Source organism: Paramisgurnus dabryanus, chromosome 14 (genome assembly GCF_030506205.2).
Source record: "Paramisgurnus dabryanus chromosome 14, PD_genome_1.1, whole genome shotgun sequence".
In the NCBI taxonomy this organism is placed as follows: Eukaryota; Metazoa; Chordata; class Actinopteri; order Cypriniformes; family Cobitidae; genus Paramisgurnus; species Paramisgurnus dabryanus.
In genome coordinates, this window is record NC_133350.1 from 29033302 (window position 1) to 29053232 (window position 19931).

At 42.8% G+C, this 19931-nt stretch overlaps 1 protein-coding gene and 16 non-coding genes across 17 annotated transcripts; all 17 read right to left on the reverse strand.

Annotated features, from left to right (window-relative positions):
* Positions 1 to 246: 246 nt before the first annotated feature.
* On the reverse strand, positions 247 to 319 carry trnak-uuu (transfer RNA lysine (anticodon UUU)). The gene has a single exon. It is a non-coding gene; the product is annotated as a tRNA-Lys (tRNA).
* A 607-nt stretch (positions 320 to 926) lies between these two features.
* Positions 927 to 1067, reverse strand: LOC135719608 (U4 spliceosomal RNA). The gene has a single exon (XR_010521232.1). It is a non-coding gene; the product is annotated as a U4 spliceosomal RNA (small nuclear RNA).
* A 910-nt stretch (positions 1068 to 1977) lies between these two features.
* On the reverse strand, positions 1978 to 2059 carry trnas-uga (transfer RNA serine (anticodon UGA)). The gene has a single exon. It is a non-coding gene; the product is annotated as a tRNA-Ser (tRNA).
* A 114-nt stretch (positions 2060 to 2173) lies between these two features.
* On the reverse strand, positions 2174 to 2245 carry trnah-gug (transfer RNA histidin (anticodon GUG)). The gene has a single exon. It is a non-coding gene; the product is annotated as a tRNA-His (tRNA).
* Positions 2246 to 2691: 446 nt separating this feature from the next.
* trnak-uuu (transfer RNA lysine (anticodon UUU)) lies at positions 2692 to 2764 on the reverse strand. The gene has a single exon. It is a non-coding gene; the product is annotated as a tRNA-Lys (tRNA).
* Positions 2765 to 3371: 607 nt separating this feature from the next.
* LOC135719609 (U4 spliceosomal RNA) lies at positions 3372 to 3512 on the reverse strand. The gene has a single exon (XR_010521233.1). It is a non-coding gene; the product is annotated as a U4 spliceosomal RNA (small nuclear RNA).
* An 880-nt stretch (positions 3513 to 4392) lies between these two features.
* On the reverse strand, positions 4393 to 4474 carry trnas-uga (transfer RNA serine (anticodon UGA)). The gene has a single exon. It is a non-coding gene; the product is annotated as a tRNA-Ser (tRNA).
* Positions 4475 to 4588: 114 nt separating this feature from the next.
* On the reverse strand, positions 4589 to 4660 carry trnah-gug (transfer RNA histidin (anticodon GUG)). Its single transcript has one exon. It is a non-coding gene; the product is annotated as a tRNA-His (tRNA).
* Positions 4661 to 5106: 446 nt separating this feature from the next.
* On the reverse strand, positions 5107 to 5179 carry trnak-uuu (transfer RNA lysine (anticodon UUU)). Its single transcript has one exon. It is a non-coding gene; the product is annotated as a tRNA-Lys (tRNA).
* Positions 5180 to 5786: 607 nt separating this feature from the next.
* LOC135719498 (U4 spliceosomal RNA) lies at positions 5787 to 5927 on the reverse strand. Its single transcript, XR_010521134.1, has one exon. It is a non-coding gene; the product is annotated as a U4 spliceosomal RNA (small nuclear RNA).
* Positions 5928 to 6810: 883 nt separating this feature from the next.
* On the reverse strand, positions 6811 to 6892 carry trnas-uga (transfer RNA serine (anticodon UGA)). Its single transcript has one exon. It is a non-coding gene; the product is annotated as a tRNA-Ser (tRNA).
* A 114-nt stretch (positions 6893 to 7006) lies between these two features.
* trnah-gug (transfer RNA histidin (anticodon GUG)) lies at positions 7007 to 7078 on the reverse strand. Its single transcript has one exon. It is a non-coding gene; the product is annotated as a tRNA-His (tRNA).
* Positions 7079 to 7524: 446 nt separating this feature from the next.
* On the reverse strand, positions 7525 to 7597 carry trnak-uuu (transfer RNA lysine (anticodon UUU)). Its single transcript has one exon. It is a non-coding gene; the product is annotated as a tRNA-Lys (tRNA).
* A 606-nt stretch (positions 7598 to 8203) lies between these two features.
* Positions 8204 to 8344, reverse strand: LOC135719499 (U4 spliceosomal RNA). The gene has a single exon (XR_010521135.1). It is a non-coding gene; the product is annotated as a U4 spliceosomal RNA (small nuclear RNA).
* Positions 8345 to 9227: 883 nt separating this feature from the next.
* On the reverse strand, positions 9228 to 9309 carry trnas-uga (transfer RNA serine (anticodon UGA)). The gene has a single exon. It is a non-coding gene; the product is annotated as a tRNA-Ser (tRNA).
* A 114-nt stretch (positions 9310 to 9423) lies between these two features.
* Positions 9424 to 9495, reverse strand: trnah-gug (transfer RNA histidin (anticodon GUG)). Its single transcript has one exon. It is a non-coding gene; the product is annotated as a tRNA-His (tRNA).
* A 1129-nt stretch (positions 9496 to 10624) lies between these two features.
* On the reverse strand, positions 10625 to 19316 carry LOC135788146 (uncharacterized). Its single transcript, XM_065298050.2, has 11 exons — positions 19126 to 19316; positions 18584 to 18911; positions 17077 to 17725; positions 16760 to 16981; positions 14150 to 15742; positions 13826 to 14029; positions 13288 to 13683; positions 13102 to 13166; positions 12713 to 12966; positions 11837 to 12082; positions 10625 to 11425 (listed from the first exon to the last, which is right to left on the reverse strand). The coding sequence occupies exons 3-11, from the start codon at positions 17723 to 17725 to the stop codon at positions 10735 to 10737; spliced, it is 4320 nt and encodes a 1439-aa protein (XP_065154122.2). The 5' UTR covers positions 18584 to 18911; positions 19126 to 19316; the 3' UTR covers positions 10625 to 10734.
* Between the last annotated feature and the right edge of the window lie 615 nt (positions 19317 to 19931).

The window sequence follows — 19931 nt, forward strand, 5'->3', positions numbered from 1 at the left end:
AATACAACTAGTTTTAACAATCATGCCTTATTAAAAACATTACTTGTGTGCATTTCACGGCAAAGCAAAGGGCAATGGTGTCAGTGAAAGTTCTTTTCAGTTTGGACAGCTCTTACATTTATTTTAGTCGAGGACAAGTCATCCTCTGTCCGAGAAACCGCCCTTCAAAATACAATACGTCCTCGAGGCCGACCCAAACGCCAAGGGGAGACGATCGCAGACGGCAGGACACAAACATGCACTCATCGCCCGAACAGGGACTTGAACCCTGGACCCTCAGATTAAAAGTCTGATGCTCTACCGACTGAGCTATCCGGGCTCATGCTTCAGTACCAGGGCATCACCTCTCATGCCTCCTACGGTCTGATAATGTTGGCAGACAAGGATTGGGATTTCTTTATCATGACCTGTTCATTACTCATTGGTCTGTGGACAGAGTAAATGTTACTAGAAGGCCAGAATGAGCCGGCACCTGCTTCAGTCTTCTAACAGAGTACGTAAGAGCTCTTTAAGGGGAGAAGTCTTGCTTCAGCTTGAGACAGTCTTCTCTTGAGGAAAAAGCAGCCGTTCTCCAAAACGTCACCAGAGAGGCAGCGTTACTAAGCTGAAGGAAGTGTAGGTGTGTCTGCATAACATGATGAACTGACTATTGAGGTGCACGAGATAAAGCACGTGTGACAAAAAGGTGACCCTGCCTGTGAAAAGCCAGCTAAATCATTTTTATGATTTTCTCTTTTCTCCGCAAAATCATCACATATGACGTAGAGAACACTCTGTAAAAACATAACCTTAATATCTTTAACGTTGACTTCCACATTAAAGATTGAAATGAATGTGACACCAACGATTGGGATGGAACTTTGATTCCCCTAATCTCACTACTAACAACACTAGCAGACATCTTTCATTTACAACGACCTTGTAAGTCTCTTAAGAGACTGGCAAAAATTGCCAAAGCTGACTGTATTTCAAGTCATCTTGGCGGGGTATTGGGTAAAGTTTTCAACCAGCAAAGATCACGCCTCGGATAAACCTCATAGGCTACGATATTGCCTCTGCGAAAGAATGACGGCAAAGGTCACGACCTTTCATGTGCACATACCTGGACGCTGGACGACATGGTGGTAATCAAGCTTTAAACTGAGATTAGACTTCAGATGCTGCTTTTAGAGCATGTTGTTTGTTTTTGACGAAAGTATATTGAGGAAAGGGTAAACGTTGCAGATGGAAAATAGGCAAGTGGGAATTGTTGACTTGAACCCTTAGAATACAATCGGTTACGGCTTGAAGAGATCATTTCATTATTTAAAGATAACAGGTTTGATTAAGAGAATCTAGGTTCTTTTTATGTGGGGACAAACTCTTGTCCACACTCCAACACAGAAGGTGGCGATAATGCACCTTAAAGTTGGTGCTACTTGCCATTAAACGACGAAGAAGAAGAAGAAGAAGAAGAAGAAGAAGAAGAAGAAGAAGAAGAAGGTGGTATGGCTTTGCTGTATGTTTTGCCTTTTCGACAGGTAAGAGATCTTCACCAGAGGTTTACTCATTATTCGCTGTCTATTAGGAAAAGCATGAGTGCAAAACATTTTTAAATGAATTAAGGACAACAAGCCGGGGCAGGGAATTATGGTAATTGTGAAAACAAAAGGGTGGGGCCTTAATCCTTAACATCTTAGAACATGGCTCAGGTTAGGATCAACTCGATTAGCCACAATGCACATCCTTTCTAAACAAAAACCTGTTCCAGCTCTTTTTTGGTTTCATGTTGTGCGAGCTGTTTATGGACAATATGACAACGGAAGCTGCATCACTTGACAACAGGGCTGCTTGTTGAACACACACAGGAGAAACTACGACAGGCTGCTTAGTTTTCCATCCGCAAATCCAATGGTAACAACTTGAGCAGCAGAAATACAGCACTTCGTGAGCTGGAACGACCAACAAGCGAAGCTCTGAAGCCAGGGAGCAGACACACGTAGTCGGCAGGGTTTGAACCTGCGCGGGGAGACCCCAATGGATTTCAAGTCCATCGCCTTAACCACTCGGCCACGACTACAACGAGTCATCCTTGCAAACCCTCTGGGCTTGTTGTGTGCTGAAAAGAACTTGTCGGTCAGTTAGGTACAAAAGGGTCAGCGTTGGGATGATCCACCCACATCCCTGGGTGGACTGCCGTGACCCGGATTCGAACCGGGGTTGCTGCGGCCACAACGCAGAGTACTAACCACTATACGATCACGGCGTGCCACCAGGCTCCGGCATGGCTGTGCCTCCAGGTTTGCCTGAGTGCGTCGGCCGGAAGGTGCTTGGCATTCATTTTCTGAGGTCTCAATCAATTTTTTGTTTACTTTCATCTGCAAACCTTAAGCAAAATGTCTCTCAGGGGTGGTTTCCCGCCCAGGGATTAGTTTAAGACAGGACTAGGCCTCAGTTTAATTAAGCAATACAACTAGTTTTAACAATCATGCCTTATTAAAAACATTACTTGTGTGCATTTCACGGCAAAGCAAAGGGCAATGGTGTCAGTGAAAGTTCTTTTCAGTTTGGACAGCTCTTACATTTATTTTAGTCGAGGACAAGTCATCCTCTGTCCGAGAAACCGCCCTTCAAAATACAATACGTCCTCGAGGCCGACCCAAACGCCAAGGGGAGACGATCGCAGACGGCAGGACACAAACATGCACTCATCGCCCGAACAGGGACTTGAACCCTGGACCCTCAGATTAAAAGTCTGATGCTCTACCGACTGAGCTATCCGGGCTCATGCTTCAGTACCAGGGCATCACCTCTCATGCCTCCTACGGTCTGATAATGTTGGCAGACAAGGATTGGGATTTCTTTATCATGACCTGTTCATTACTCATTGGTCTGTGGACAGAGTAAATGTTACTAGAAGGCCAGAATGAGCCGGCACCTGCTTCAGTCTTCTAACAGAGTACGTAAGAGCTCTTTAAGGGGAGAAGTCTTGCTTCAGCTTGAGACAGTCTTCTCTTGAGGAAAAAGCAGCCGTTCTCCAAAACGTCACCAGAGAGGCAGCGTTACTAAGCTGAAGGAAGTGTAGGTGTGTCTGCGTAACATGATGAACTGACTATTGAGGTGCACGAGATAAAGCACGTGTGACAAAAAGGTGACCCTGCCTGTGAAAAGCCAGCTAAATCATTTTTATGATTTTCTCTTTTCTCCGCAAAATCATCACATATGACGTAGAGAACACTCTGTAAAAACATAACCTTAATATCTTTAACGTTGACTTCCACATTAAAGATTGAAATGAATGTGACACCAACGATTGGGATGGAACTTTGATTCCCCTAATCTCACTACTAACAACACTAGCAGACATCTTTCATTTACAACGACCTTGTAAGTCTCTTAAGAGACTGGCAAAAATTGCCAAAGCTGACTGTATTTCAAGTCATCTTGGCGGGGTATTGGGTAAAGTTTTCAACCAGCAAAGATCACGCCTCGGATAAACCTCATAGGCTACGATATTGCCTCTGCGAAAGAATGACGGCAAAGGTCACGACCTTTCATGTGCACATACCTGGACGCTGGACGACATGGTGGTAATCAAGCTTTAAACTGAGATTAGACTTCAGATGCTGCTTTTAGAGCATGTTGTTTGTTTTTGACAAAAGTATATTGAGGAAAGGGTAAACGTTGCAGATGGAAAATAGGCAAGTGGGAATTGTTGACTTGAACCCTTAGAATACAATCGGTTACGGCTTGAAGAGATCATTTCATTATTTAAAGATAACAGGATTGATTAAGAGAATCTAGGTTCTTTTTATGTGGGGACAAACTCTTGTCCACACTCCAACACAGAAGGTGGCGATAATGCACCTTAAAGTTGGTGCTACTTGCCATTAAACGACGAAGAAGAAGAAGAAGAAGGTGGTATGGCTTTGCTGTATGTTTTGCCTTTTCGACAGGTAAGAGATCTTCACCAGAGGTTTACTCATTATTCGCTGTCTATTAGGAAAAGCATGAGTGCAAAACATTTTTAAATGAATTAAGGACAACAAGCCGGGGCAGGGAATTATGGTAATTGTGAAAACAAAAGGGTGGGGCCTTAATCCTTAACATCTTAGAACATGGCTCAGGTTAGGATCAACTCGATTAGCCACAATGCACATCCTTTCTAAACAAAAACCTGTTCCAGCTCTTTTTTGGTTTCATGTTGTGCGAGCTGTTTATGGACAATATGACAACGGAAGCTGCATCACTTGACAACAGGGCTGCTTGTTGAACACACACAGGAGAAACTACGACAGGCTGCTTAGTTTTCCATCCGCAAATCCAATGGTAACAACTTGAGCAGCAGAAATACAGCACTTCGTGAGCTGGAACGACCAACAAGCGAAGCTCTGAAGCCAGGGAGCAGACACACGTAGTCGGCAGGGTTTGAACCTGCGCGGGGAGACCCCAATGGATTTCAAGTCCATCGCCTTAACCACTCGGCCACGACTACAACGAGTCATCCTTGCAAACCCTCTGGGCTTGTTGTGTGCTGAAAAGAACTTGTCGGTCAGTTAGGTACAAAAGGGTCAGCGTTGGGATGATCCACCCACATCCCTGGGTGGACTGCCGTGACCCGGATTCGAACCGGGGTTGCTGCGGCCACAACGCAGAGTACTAACCACTATACGATCACGGCGTGACACCAGGCTCCGGCATGGCTGTGCCTCCAGGTTTGCCTGAGTGCGTCGGCCGGAAGGTGCTTGGCATTCATTTTCTGAGGTCTCAATCAATTTTTTGTTTACTTTCATCTGCAAACCTTAAGCAAAATGTCTCTCAGGGGTGGTTTCCCGCCCAGGGATTAGTTTAAGACAGGACTAGGCCTCAGTTTAATTAAGCAATACAACTAGTTTTAACAATCATGCCTTATTAAAAACATTACTTGTGTGCATTTCACGGCAAAGCAAAGGGCAATGGTGTCAGTGAAAGTTCTTTTCAGTTTGGACAGCTCTTACATTTATTTTAGTCGAGGACAAGTCATCCTCTGTCCGAGAAACCGCCCTTCAAAATCCAATACGTCCTCGAGGCCGACCCAAACGCCAAGGGGAGACGATCGCAGACGGCAGGACACAAACATGCACTCATCGCCCGAACAGGGACTTGAACCCTGGACCCTCAGATTAAAAGTCTGATGCTCTACCGACTGAGCTATCCGGGCTCATGCTTCAGTACCAGGGCATCACCTCTCATGCCTCCTACGGTCTGATAATGTTGGCAGACAAGGATTGGGATTTCTTTATCATGACCTGTTCATTACTCATTGGTCTGTGGACAGAGTAAATGTTACTAGAAGGCCAGAATGAGCCGGCACCTGCTTCAGTCTTCTAACAGAGTACGTAAGAGCTCTTTAAGGGGAGAAGTCTTGCTTCAGCTTGAGACAGTCTTCTCTTGAGGAAAAAGCAGCCGTTCTCCAAAACGTCACCAGAGAGGCAGCGTTACTAAGCTGAAGGAAGTGTAGGTGTGTCTGCGTAACATGATGAACTGACTATTGAGGTGCACGAGATAAAGCACGTGTGACAAAAACGTGACCCTGCCTGTGAAAAGCCAGCTAAATCATTTTTATGATTTTCTCTTTTCTCCGCAAAATCATCACATATGACGTAGAGAACACTCTGTAAAAATATAACCTTAATATCTTTAGCGTTGACTTCCACATTAAAGATTGAAATGAATGTGACACCAACGATTGGGATGGAACTTTGATTCCCCTAATCTCACTACTAACAACACTAGCAGACATCTTTCATTTACAAGGACCTTGTAAGTCTCTTAAGAGACTGGCAAAAATTGCCAAAGCTGACTGTATTTCAAGTCATCCTGGCGGGGTATTGGGTAAAGTTTTCAACCAGCAAAGATCACGCCTCGGATAAACCTCATAGGCTACGATATTGCCTCTGCGAAAGAATGACGGCAAAGGTCACGACCTTTCATGTGCACATACCTGGACGCTGGACGACATGGTGGTAATCAAGCTTTAAACTGAGATTAGACTTCAGATGCTGCTTTTAGAGCATGTTGTTTGTTTTTGACGAAAGTATATTGAGGAAAGGGTAAACGTTGCAGATGGAAAATAGGCAAGTGGGAATTGTTGACTTGAACCCTTAGAATACAATCGGTTACGGCTTGAAGAGATCATTTCATTATTTAAAGATAACAGGATTGATTAAGAGAATCTAGGTTCTTTTTATGTGGGGACAAACTCTTGTCCACACTCCAACACAGAAGGTGGCGATAATGCACCTTAAAGTTGGTGCTACTTGCCATTAAACGACGAAGAAGAAGAAGAAGAAGAAGGTGGTATGGCTTTGCTGTATGTTTTGCCTTTTCGACAGGTAAGAGATCTTCACCAGAGGTTTACTCATTATTCGCTGTCTATTAGGAAAAGCATGAGTGCAAAACATTTTTAAATGAATTAAGGACAACAAGCCGGGGCAGGGAATTATGGTAATTGTGAAAACAAAAGGGTGGGGCCTTAATCCTTAACATCTTAGAACATGGCTCAGGTTAGGATCAACTCGATTAGCCACAATGCACATCCTTTCTAAACAAAAACCTGTTCCAGCTCTTTTTAGGTTTCATGTTGTGCGAGCTGTTTATGGACAATATGACAACGGAAGCTTTATCACTTGACAACAGGGCTGCTTGTTGAACACACACAGGAGAAACTACGACAGGCTGCTTAGTTTTCCATCCGCAAATCCAATGGTAACAACTTGAGCAGCAGAAATACAGCACTTCGTGAGCTGGAACGACCAACAAGCAAAGCTCTGAAGCCAGGGAGCAGACACACGTAGTCGGCAGGGTTTGAACCTGCGCGGGGAGACCCCAATGGATTTCAAGTCCATCGCCTTAACCACTCGGCCACGACTACAACGAGTCATCCTTGCAAACCCTCTGGGCTTGTTGTGTGCTGAAAAGAACTTGTCGGTCAGTTAGGTACAAAAGGGTCAGCGTTGGGATGATCCACCCACATCCCTGGGTGGACTGCCGTGACCCGGATTCGAACCGGGGTTGCTGCGGCCACAACGCAGAGTACTAACCACTATACGATCACGGCGTGCCCCCAGGCTCCGGCATGGCTGTGCCTCCAGGTTTGACTGAGTGCGTCGGCCGGAAGGTGCTTGGCATTCATTTTCTGAGGTCTCAATCAATTTTTTGTTTACTTTCATCTGCAAACCTTAAGCAAAATGTCTCTCAGGGGTGGTTTCCCGCACAGGGATTAGTTTAAGACAGGACTAGGCCTCAGTTTAATTAAGCAATACAACTAGTTTTAACAATCATGCCTTATTAAAAACATTACTTGTGTGCATTTCATGGCAAAGCAAAGGGCAATGGTGTCAGTGAAAGTTCTTTTCAGTTTGGACAGCTCTTACATTTATTTTAGTCGAGGACAAGTCATCCTCTGTCCGAGAAACCGCCCTTCAAAATCCAATACGTCCTCGAGGCCGACTCAAACACCAAGGGGAGACGATCGCAGACGGCAGGACACAAACATGCACTCATCGCCCGAACAGGGACTTGAACCCTGGACCCTCAGATTAAAAGTCTGATGCTCTACCGACTGAGCTATCCGGGCTCATGCTTCAGTACCAGGGCATCACCTCTCATGCCTCCTACGGTCTGATAATGTTGGCAGACAAGGATTGGGATTTCTTTATCATGACCTGTTCATTACTCATTGGTCTGTGGACAGAGTAAATGTTACTAGAAGGCCAGAATGAGCCGGCACCTGCTTCAGTCTTCTAACAGAGTACGTAAGAGCTCTTTAAGGGGAGAAGTCTTGCTTCAGCTTGAGACAGTCTTCTCTTGAGGAAAAAGCAGCCGTTCTCCAAAACGTCACCAGAGAGGCAGCGTTACTAAGCTGAAGGAAGTGTAGGTGTGTCTGCGTAACATGATGAACTGACTATTGAGGTGCACGAGATAAAGCACGTTTGACAAAACGTGACCCTGCCTGTGAAAAGCCAGCTAAATCATTTTTATGATTTTCTCTTTTCTCCGCAAAATCATCACATATGACGTAGAGAACACTCTGTAAAAACATAACCTTAATATCTTTAACGTTGACTTCCACATTAAAGATTGAAATGAATGTGACACCAACGATTGGGATGGAACTTTGATTCCCCTAATCTCACTACTAACAACACTAGCAGACATCTTTCATTTACAACGACCTTGTAAGTCTCTTAAGAGACTGGCAAAAATTGCCAAAGCTGACTGTATTTCAAGTCATCCTGGCGGGGTATTGGGTAAAGTTTTCAACCAGCAAAGATCACGCCTCGGATAAACCTCATAGGCTACGATATTGCCTCTGCGAAAGAATGACTGCAAAGGTCACGACCTTTCATCTGCACATACCTGGACGCTGGACGACATGGTGGTAATCAAGCTTTAAACTGAGATTAGACTTCAGATGCTGCTTTTAGAGCATGTTGTTTGTTTTTGACGAAAGTATATTGAGGAAAGGGTAAACGTTGCAGATGGAAAATAGGCAAGTGGGAATTGTTGACTTGAACCCTTAGAATACAATCGGTTACGGCTTGAAGAGATCATTTCATTATTTAAAGATAACAGGATTGATTAAGAGAATCTAGGTTCTTTTTATGTGGGGACAAACTCTTGTCCACACTCCAACACAGAAGGTGGCGATAATGCACCTTAAAGTTGGTGCTACTTGCCATTAAACGACGAAGAAGAAGAAGAAGAAGAAGGTGGTATGGCTTTGCTGTATGTTTTGCCTTTTCGACAGGTAAGAGATCTTCACCAGAGGTTTACTCATTATTCGCTGTCTATTAGGAAAAGCATGAGTGCAAAACATTTTTAAATGAATTAAGGACAACAAGCAGGGGCAGGGAATTATGGTAATTGTGAAAACAAAAGGGTGGGGCCTTAATCCTTAACATCTTAGAACATGGCTCAGGTTAGGATCAACTCGATTAGCCACAATGCACATCCTTTCTAAACAAAAACCTGTTCCAGCTCTTTTTTGGTTTCGTGTTGTGCGAGCTGTTTATGGACAATATGACAACGGAAGCTGCATCACTTGACAACAGGGCTGCTTGTTGAACACACACAGGAGAAACTACGACAGGCTGCTTAGTTTTCCATCCGCAAATCCAATGGTAACAACTTGAGCAGCAGAAATACAGCACTTCGTGAGCTGGATCGACCAACAAGCGAAGCTCTGAAGCCAGGGATCAGACACACGTAGTCGGCAGGGTTTGAACCTGCGCGGGGAGACCCCAATGGATTTCAAGTCCATCGCCTTAACCACTCGGCCACGACTACAACGAGTCATCCTTGCAAACCCTCTGGGCTTGTTGTGTGCTGAAAAGAACTTGTCGGTCAGTTAGGTACAAAAGGGTCAGCGTTGGGATGATCCACCCACATCCCTGGGTGGACTGCCGTGACCCGGATTCGAACCGGGGTTGCTGCGGCCACAACGCAGAGTACTAACCACTATACGATCACGGCGTGCCACCAGGCTCCGGCATGGCTGTGCCTCCAGGTTTGCCTGAGTGCATCGGCCGGAAGGTGCTTGGCATTCATTTTCTGAGGTCTCAATCAATTTTTTGTTTACTTTCATCTGCAAACCTTAAGCAAAATGTCTCTCAGGGGTGGTTTCCCGCCCAGGGATTAGTTTAAGACAGGACTAGGCCTCAGTTTAATTAAGCAATACAACTAGTTTTAACAATCATGCCTTATTAAAAACATTACTTGTGTGCATTTCACGGCAAAGCAAAGGGCAATGGTGTCAGTGAAAGTTCTTTTCAGTTTGGACAGCTCTTACATTTATTTTAGTCGAGGACAAGTCATCCTCTGTCCGAGAAACCGCTCTTCAAAATACAATACGTCCTCGAGGCCGACCCAAACGCCAAGGGGAGACGATCGCAGACGGCAGGACACAAACATGCACTCATCGCCCGAACAGGGACTTGAACCCTGGACCCTCAGATTAAAAGTCTGATGCTCTACCGACTGCGCTATAGCCGGCGCGTGTTAGTCGAGGTAAAGCAACCAAAAGAGGCACAGCGACGCGAGTTCGCGCCTTGCTCAGACCAGTGGTGGAATTCGTGTGACGTGTCAGTTTGACGCTGCTAGTGCACGCATGTGTCATCATCACTGTCTCCCGCACTTTAATCAATTGTAAATCAGCCCCCCAGCACTGTAATTGGACACTTTTAATAACGGAATAAAAACTATAAACAGGACTGTCCCTGTTTTTATGGTGTGTTTTATTGATTAAAGACTTGTTTTTGTGTTTACAGCTACAAAATATTGTTTATTCGTTAAGTATAGAGTAGCCAAATTAATAGATTATATAAATAGACACAGAAACAATGTGAGGGCAAGGATTAAACATTTATTATTTGCATAGATTTTTAAGGTAAATAAAAAACCAGAACAGCAATGTTATTAAAATAAAATAATAAATAATAAACATTAATAAAATAAACATTCAACATAGTAGTGCAATTCTGACGTATCAATGTTAATAATAATAATAATAACAAAAACAAAAATTTGCAGTGAACCTTTGACTAAATTTTTTTTTTAAATCAAAACAAACATTTATCACAGTAGTGCAACTTTGAAAGGTCATCCTAAAAAATAACAATAAAAAACTTGACCATAAACAAAATAAACTTAACATTATTTACAGTGTGTATAGTGTGTGTATTATTTACAGTGTGTATATAAAATGTGAAATTTTTAAGGAGCTGGAGGATTGTCATTTCCTGTTTTTTTTTTCCTATAACCACGTCCCTCCAGCACAGCCCTCCATTCAGCATATGACTGAGTCTCAGTCTCTTTGCAGTACCAGTTGCCAAAGTACTGAAGATGTGATGGTGGCTTTCTCTCTTTGTTGCACTTTCTACAAAGAATAACATCTGTCTTCCTCACATATTTGCGTGTGACAGTTCCAGTGTCCTCCCTCATCTGTTTTCTCTTCCTGTACTGCTGAGTGGAGTAAGGTACAGCTTGACTGGATGTTTGTGTCTGAGCGGATGGTGGCATAGCAGAAGGTAAAGGTACGTTAAAGAACACCACCTGTGAAGTTCCAGGCACTGAAGATGATGTATCTACAACTGTCGGAAGCTGCAGGGAGGGCAAAATGAAAGGCAGAGAGATGGGTATTGCTGGTGCAATGATAGGGAGTCTTTGATGTGATGGTGGTGCCTGGGAGATGGCTGGAGGTTGTGACCTCCTCTTGAGTTTTGCCTCCCCAGCAGTGTTTCTTGGCAGGACAAAAAGGTGAGGCTCAGCCAAGCTCCCTGGAAATAGGGTCGGCCCTTTCTGCAAAGCCGCAGGAAGCTTCTCAGGTCCAGCCATAGGTGCATCTGGGAAATTGATACCCTGCTTTGTAACCCTCACATCCTGTGACTTGTAACGCTTGGAGAACCTGGAAAAACATAAAACAACCAGTATTAATAAACATTTAAACAAAAATAAAAAAGTGCTGTGATCATCTACTGTTTAATCACGACTATAATGCAGCAGCATTACACAGCTGATATCATATAGCAATTGATCACACCCTAGTGTCATGTTGCTTTTGTAAAATGACTACTTTCATTGAAATTAACATTGGATTATGGATTCTTACAGTCTGTTAAAGTCCATGTCGTAAGCAATAAATCATATCTTTCATAATAGAAAGGTAAACAAAAGTTGGACTCTTGCTGATTTGTATCTAGACCTGTCAAAGCACCCACAGTTACATTCAGTCAACCGTGCCAATTACTTAAAGCAGCTGAGGGCTATACAGAGGGTTCATGTTTTGGTATAGCGGTAACAATGCTAATTTACTCACCAGTCTGAGATTGTTGAAGCGTTCATCTGTGGAAGCTGGATGGTGGTTTCTCTCATCACCCTATCATTGGTGAGGATGCACTCTCGGATATGTCTGTAGACCCGTGCAATCATTGCGAAGCGGTCGACCCTCTGTCCCTCAACGCGCACCGCGTTTTGGTAGAGAGCACAGAGCCTTGTGAAGATGCCCTCCACCACTCTGTTGCAGTCAGGCCTCTGTGCAGGACTATGATGCCCAATGAAACACCTACAAATTACAGCAGAATACATATTATTAATGTAAGATTGTTTTCAGTGTGTGAACTGTTCTCTGTTGAGTTTATTGTTCTATTCTGTCAGATTTGCTTTGTGTTGTCTAGATGTAAATTTTTAATAAATTTTTAAAGTTATGTTGTCTTGTTTGTTTTCTGGGTCGATGTTGAAATATCATATCAATAAATTAGGTATCTACTGTTTTACTGTGTTGTGGCATTATCACAGCTTTGGACAAAAAGTGTCTTAAACTGTTGTTAAACACAGAGATTATTTTTGTGATAATCCAAAAGTCTATGAGAAAAATAAACTGGCTTTTTTGAGAGGGTCAGCCAACAAAAATATGTCATCCCTGTGGCACTCTATAATGACCCCGGTCTGCGTTTTTTCAACGATGTATGGTTAGAACTGTGTCCATAGGAATGTAACTTACATAACATAAAATCAGCATTAAACGTAAATCACAACTAACAATTTTTGTTATATCTAGGCCAAGTATGAACTTAACAGGCTGCAGGAAGATAAGCTAGTCATAATTCGTCAGGTTTTACTAAATATATATCTTTTTATAAAAATCAAAACCCTTAAACAAATCAAAACCCTGTATTTGCTAAATTTAGCATACCTTCTGGTGCTCTCCACACCAGGTGCCACATTCTTCTTACTGGCCCTGAATCGTCCCTGTTTTAGGTTGGTTTGGTGACGTGGCGAGTAAGTGGTCTTTTTCTTATCAAACTCCCCCAATGCCTGCCATAGGTTGATGATTTGATCAGACTCTTCTCCAGTTAAGGCCAGACGGTGTTCTCTAAGGTTGAACAAATACTCTGCCAAGTCCTGCACAGCTCCATAACCTTCAATATTATCGGGTCCAACACAATCCTAAAATGAAAGATCATTTAGCAACTTTTGAAAGCACCAATGAATACAAATATTCACATGAAAGCACAGCCAACATAACCCAGATTTTGTTTGCATACATGTATATGTACATTAAAAAAGAAACCGTGCCCTTACATCATGCAAAGGGTTCTCTTCAGATGATGGAAAGTCAGTTTCTGTGGACCCTTGGTTACCTGGGGCTACATGAAAAAGGTAAATATTTAGTTTACATTTGTATTTATCTTTCAATATGACAAATATTCATTTAGAGTTAGTGTGACAACAAACAACTCTCAATAAAAATACTTTGGTAAAACTCACAGCTATGTGCGCCAGGAGATGGTGCTGGCTGAGTGTGCAGTGAGCTGGAAACAGAAGATGTGACTGGTATTGGAGGGACCACAGACAGTGATGATGTAGAGCTGGTGACAGGAGATCTCACTGGTAATGTAGGGGACACATACAGTGATGACTTGGGTCTGGTTGCCGGAGGGGTTGAAGATGATGCTGCAGACACTGATGCTTGTGAAGCAGCAGAAGGTATCCGCTCTGTGTCAAAGGTGGGGACAGTGATGTCTTGAAACTCCTCAAGTTCATCATAAGCTTCCTCCACCTCTATAGCAACCTCAGTGGTCTCAGACTCTTCAATGGCCAACCTGTAGTCCTGCAGAACTTTACCAGTTTGCTGGTAAAGATACTCTACTCCGATAAGTTCACCTTTAAAATATTAAAACAATGACAATTAGATAATATATCAGAATATTATATTATTACTCTTTATTATAACACTGTTTGTGTGTGTGTGTGTGTGTGTGTGTGTGTGTGTAATTGTCACCAAAAACAACAAACAGTTATCTACCAGTGTACTTTCTTGGCCCAACATAAGGGCTGATTTTCATGCCCATGACCTCCTCTGCAAGAATATTGGCAGCATGACGGAGAAGATGACTGTAGGAATGTGGCTGCTGCTCATCAGTTGTTGCTGCCACAGCCCGGTCCTCATTCCACCTTGCAAGTCCATCCAAAAGATACGCCTGAAAAAAGGTGTCACTTGCCAGCGTGCCTGTACATAAAAAAAAATCATATAAATACATAAATAACTGTTCTTGCTATTCTCATAATTATTTCAATATATAATTAAGTAAAATCTTATTAAAAAAATTCTGTGACTAAAATTACTTACCTGGGATGAATCTGTTGAGGTGCAGGTGAAAAGACTCGAGCGAAGTAGAACCTCTGGCACAGCGGTAAGTTGGCAGACGGTGCCCTCCCTTCATTAAAGTGCCCGTCTGCATGTAGAGCTGCACACCTTGAGGATCCTGGATGCAGGCCACATGCTTTCGCTGGGACTTTATGATCTCACTCATCCGGGCTGAGTTTATTAAAGGGACTCCCAGAATATCACGACCAGCATCTCCTTCAAAGGCCTGAATGAGGCTCTCAATCATCGTCAGGGTCTCCTTGGTCCCACGAGTGGTTCTCCTGCAATGTAGGGCTAGCTCGCTACGGCTGATACGGCGCAGTACATCCGCCTCAGATGATGGTCTCCAGTCAGCTTCTAGCTCTGCACACTTTGCCATCTTCAGGGCCGTCAGGTCGTCCTGGTCCCACATGAAAATACAGTGGCTGAGGCGACTCATAAATGTGGCATATAACGGGTGACAGTCGGTGGTGCAACCCACAGAAAATCTCCGCATAAAGTGCCATATATCCAACCGGATGGTCATTTGCTCCCACTCTTCAAACATCCTCCTCAGAAGAGTGTTGCCACAGCAGTCTCGGTCCACATACAGTACCTCGGGAGGAGCTACCCCAGCCACTCTGTATCTCCTAATGAGGCCTTCAATCATTGGCCCAAGACCAAAACCCTCACTTGCTGTGAGCACGGACATGATCACCTGTCCATGCTCATTTCCAACATTGGTTGCCCAGGCAGCGGTGCCATAGCTGGGTCCTGCTAGTTTTCTGGCTACTTTTTTTGTGGAATCCATTTTTAAGATCCGACCATATTGTGATGTTATAGCGGCCTTGATCTCATCCAGCCGTTGCAGGACATCCTGGGCATAGACCTGCATCAGCCACCGGTGCTTAGGGACAGAAGGCATTGTAGGAAGCGGTTCAAATGTCACAGGCAGTATCAGGCTTGATGTGACAGCACTGGCAATCCCCTTGCAATCTGTAAGATATTGGACTGTTTTTTGCAACCAGACCTCAGCATGACGCTCCTGCAGCTTGCGCTGGATCTGGCTGCTGCTGTTTCCCAGACCTCGTTGACGCATCAAACATACTACCTGAAAGTCACATGCAAGTTTTGATGTTAGAATGCAGGGGAACTGCACTCTGTGGCCAATGTCGAGTTGGGAGACGATATCATGGCTCCAGCTGATGACCTTCCTCTTACATCTTCGGCAGGCCAGGTACTCAGATGCCACAAAGTACACACTATTCAAAGCAATCACCACCCTGATCTTTTGATGCAGGCCAGCTGAGGTCAGAAGATCTTTCTGACAGTCTGGATGTGGACAGGTCAGCTTCAATTGCCACAGCTTTCGTGGCATCCAGAGCAGCAGAGGATGGCCAAAGTAATTCTCCAAGGAAGGAGCACTACTGGTCTTCAGTGGCACCGATGGAGGATACCACCAAAGTTTGTCCACCCTGTTATAGATCAGCTCAGGACGGCCTGGTGCAGCCCATCTGAACAGGGCCTTGGAAATCCACCTTTGGTCCACTTCAGGCAGGGTGTGTATCCATCCAGCTGGAAGACAGACTCGTTGTGCTGGAAAAAAACATAAACACTAATTCACATTGTTGCACCAACAAGACTTAAATTAAACCTAGAGTTTGAAAAACAGTTTAGAGCTATCCAGGGTTTGTTGATCTTAGTTTAATTTTAATTTGACTTGTGTTGCACTACTTCAATTTAAACACAGATTAACAAATCTTAGATTAAAACCTTAACTACACCCTTCATCTGTGTTTTATTTTGTCCGGCACAATGAATTTGCTGTAATTAAACAGCAACAATGTTGACGTTGTTATTCAAAAGAAAATAAACAGTTTATGCAGGCAAAGGAAAAGTAATTTTTGTATTATAAATCACTACTTACATAAATCGGAAATCTAAAGGGTTGATTCAAAATAATAACATTTGACAATCTATTAAAACAGTCTATTGTATTGATTAAAGGAGCAATGTGGCAGGAAACAAGCTCAGATATTGTGATATAATGATGTGCCAGCGCACTTGTCATGCCGCCGTGTCTGTTCATTCTCTGTGCTATTAATATACTTTTTGAGTGATCGACCTCTATCCTGTGTATTTAAAAAAAGTCTATGTATGTACTGTAGGATAGGGAGGGTATCCCGGACTTGATGCTTCAAAGCCAATAAAACATCTTAATGTGCCGCTAAACTTACTCTGTTGAGACATTTTAAGAAACGCATCTTTGAATAGCACCACCACGCTCGCAGTGTCTGTTTCTGATCATTTATCTACACATTTAATTGTAAAAAAAAATCTTTAAACCTCCTATGCACGTTTAAAGTTAATCCCTAACTGAGACTGAAAACAGAGTTTAAAGTACAGGGACAACAGATAATCTAGGTTTAATGTAAAATTTAAACCTGGATCAAAATGACAATTTAAATGTAACCCTGTTTATTTTTAAACAAGATTTAATGTTTGGGCCTAATCTTTGTTGGTGCAACCCACCCATTGTTTTACTTTACTTTATTATGCCTGTTAAGTAAACTTGAATATTTTGTTATATGTTTTAAATAAGTATAAACGTACATGCCACATGTGCCTCCTCAAACATAGTTGCCTCTGCCAGCAGTGTGCTGTCATCTATCTCAGTAGACAGAGAGGGGTGGGTTAGGGTAGCTGAGGGCCCTGTGGCGGCTTCAATGGAAACAGTCGGGTAGGTGAGGGTGGCTGTGGGCCCTGTGGCTCCCTCAATAGACACAGTTGGGTGGGTGAGGGTGGCAGAGGGGCGTGCACGTGCCTGGGCCAAAGCTACAAAACAAAACACGGGACAATTAAACATGACTCCTGAACAGCAACAAATACTAAAAACAAACCAACTATTTTACACATAAGTGTTTGCTTACAAGGTGTGGTTTTGATGGGGGAAACTATCCTTTTTATGGTCTTGGTCAGGGTTCTTTGGTCAGGCAACTTCCCAACCAAGAGGGAGCGTAGAGAGGCAGTGGAAGCATGGGTGGTGGCAGCGTGCTGGGTGGGTGCAGCTTGCTGGGTGGGTGCAGCATGCTGGGTGGGTGCAGCATGCTGGGTGGGTGCAGCGTGCTGAGTAGGGGCAGCGTGCTTGGAAGCTTTTGCATCATTCTGCTCTTCCTTCATGGCAATGGCAATTTTGCCAGAAGGAAAGAGCTCAATATACTCCCTGAAACTCCCCTTGTTGTGGGCATGTTCTTGGGAGTCTTTGCTGCCTCCTGTGGTGTCCCTCTTCATAGATGCAACCAGGTAAGCAGCATACCCTAGTGCATTTTCTGCCACCCACCTGAATGTTTGCCCACGAAAGATACCAAACTGGATTTCAAAGAAACCCAGCAGGTGCTTTCTGTTAGCTGGATCTCCATGGTGCTGACTTAAGCTTTTCTTGGCCTTGTCCAGCACAGCCTCCGGGGACAGGGGTCTTGTGTAAGGCTTTCCTTTGTTGGCTTCCTTCACCTTTGCTGCTTCCAGTGTGTCCGAAAGATTCAGGCTGCCATCAGCCCGTCTCCTGAAGCGAGGCTCCATCTGAATTAAAAAATGAAGATATAAATATTACAGAGAAACAGAAAACACATTTGGTAATCCAGCTGTGTAAATTACATTACTATATGGGCAATTCCTTACAAAAGCTAACCTTACCATGAACATTTTTTTACCAAAGATTTTCACTGCATTTATAGCTTAGCTGTCAAAATTTGGTGGTTTTTATACCACTGGAGGTCTCTTTCTTAAAGATTTTAAAGCATTTTAAGTATGTTTTTTCATAATCATATAAAAACCATTTCAGAATTGTCACATCCATAACAGTACATATTCCTCTTTAATGCACACATGAAAATTACATTTAAATGCATTGTTTTTGTTCTAAAAAAGAGTCATCCCTTCTCCATTTGTTCTGTTTTTGGCTTCTGGTTTGTGCAAAATAATTCACTGAAATCCTACAAATGTTTTCTCTCAAAAACGTGTGTCTTTTTGTCACTTCCATAACATTCATAACAGTCCCTCATCTAAAATAGAAAACTAGTGCATAGATTGATATTATTTTGATGACTGATAACAAACATATTGACTCTGACTATTTATATTTCATGTTTTGACAAAAAAATCACATTAATAATGCAGAAATTGCACATATTTACTCATGATCACATTACAGTGTTGATTTTATATTATTCTATGTATATAAATATATATGTATATTTTTTCCAACAGATTCAAAATGTTGACTAACATATCAGCATTATATTCCAGAGTAAGCTCTAATAATGTTACAAGTAAAGCATTTAACCTTAAATCATGCATTTACAATTGATTTAGCTAAAACAACTAAGTTTAGCATCAAAATACACTTAAAGGTTCTAAAAATAGAAGCATGTAACTTACTGTGCACGAAGCTGTAGTAAAGCCGTAGTAACTTACAGTTATACTTTATTGCTCTGTGAATCTATAAAACATACAAATTAACTTACAGTATAACAATTACAACAACAACAACAATATAATAAATAACAATTGATGTTTAATTAAAAGTTTGTATTAGTGACCTAAATTACAAAGCTAATGTTAGCCTGGCTAACGGTACAGGTGTTTCGTTTAAAACGAATATTTGCTACTGTACTAAAAATAGAAGCATGTAACTTACTGTGTACGAAGTTGTAGTAAAGATGTAGTAAACTGTAACGTTATACTTTGTTTTGATTGCTCGGTAAATCTATAAAACATATAAGTTTGATTACAGTAACGTTATAACGATTGCAACAACACACACATACATATATATATATATATATATAATAACAATTGACGTTTAATTATTAGTTTGTATTAATTACCTAAATTACAAAGCTAGTCTGTGCTAGAGGTTTTTGGTTTAAAACAATTTAAAATATTTGCTACTTTATTTTTGTTGATAAAAAGTGACTTACCTGAAGATGTTTCTCCGACCGTAATTCGCAAGCTCTGGGGGGGCTCTTGACGTTGATTGGTCAATTCTTGGTTGTTACTAGCAGACAGGTTCATGATAGCGATACGAGCGCTGATTGGTCATTGCATGCGAATCTTGGTTTCAGTCAGGAGCGCTGATTGGCCGTTGCTTGCAAATCTTGGTTTCAGTCAGGAGCGCTGATTGGCCATTGCTTGCAAATCTTGGTTTCAGTCGGGAGCGCTGATTGGCCGTCGCTTGCAAATCTTGGTTTCAGCCGGGAACGCTGATTGGCCGTTGCCTGCAAATCTTGGTTTCAGCGGGGAATTTGATTGGCTGTCATAACCAAGAATAACCACGACTTACAGGTGGCAGGGAGAGCTATCCGGGCTCATGCTTCAGTACCAGGGCATCACCTCTCATGCCTCCTACGGTCTGATAATGTTGGCAGACAAGGATTGGGATTTCTTTATCATGACCTGTTCATTACTCATTGGTCTGTGGACAGAGTAAATGTTACTAGAAGGCCAGAATGAGCCGGCACCTGCTTCAGTCTTCTAACAGAGTACGTAAGAGCTCTTTAAGGGGAGAAGTCTTGCTTCAGCTTGAGACAGTCTTCTCTTGAGGAAAAAGCAGCCGTTCTCCAAAACGTCACCAGAGAGGCAGCGTTACTAAGCTGAAGGAAGTGTAGGTGTGTCTGCGTAACATGATGAACTGACTATTGAGGTGCACGAGATAAAGCATGTGTGACAAAAACGTGACCCTGCCTGTGAAAAGCCAGCTAAATCATTTTTATGATTTTCTCTTTTC

Bases quoted from the DNA above. Each gene is read 5' to 3' on its own strand.
- LOC135788146 (XM_065298050.2), bottom strand. From the start codon at position 17,725: ATGGAGCCTCGCTTCAGGAGACGGGCTGATGGCAGCCTGAATCTTTCG. The intron at 14,030-14,149 runs GTAAGTAATTTT...TTTTATGTACAG, and splicing joins CCTCAACAGATTCATCCCAG to GCACGCTGGCAAGTGACACC. The intron at 12,967-13,101 runs GTAAGGGCACGG...CTTTCATTTTAG, and splicing joins AAGAGAACCCTTTGCATGAT to GATTGTGTTGGACCCGATAA.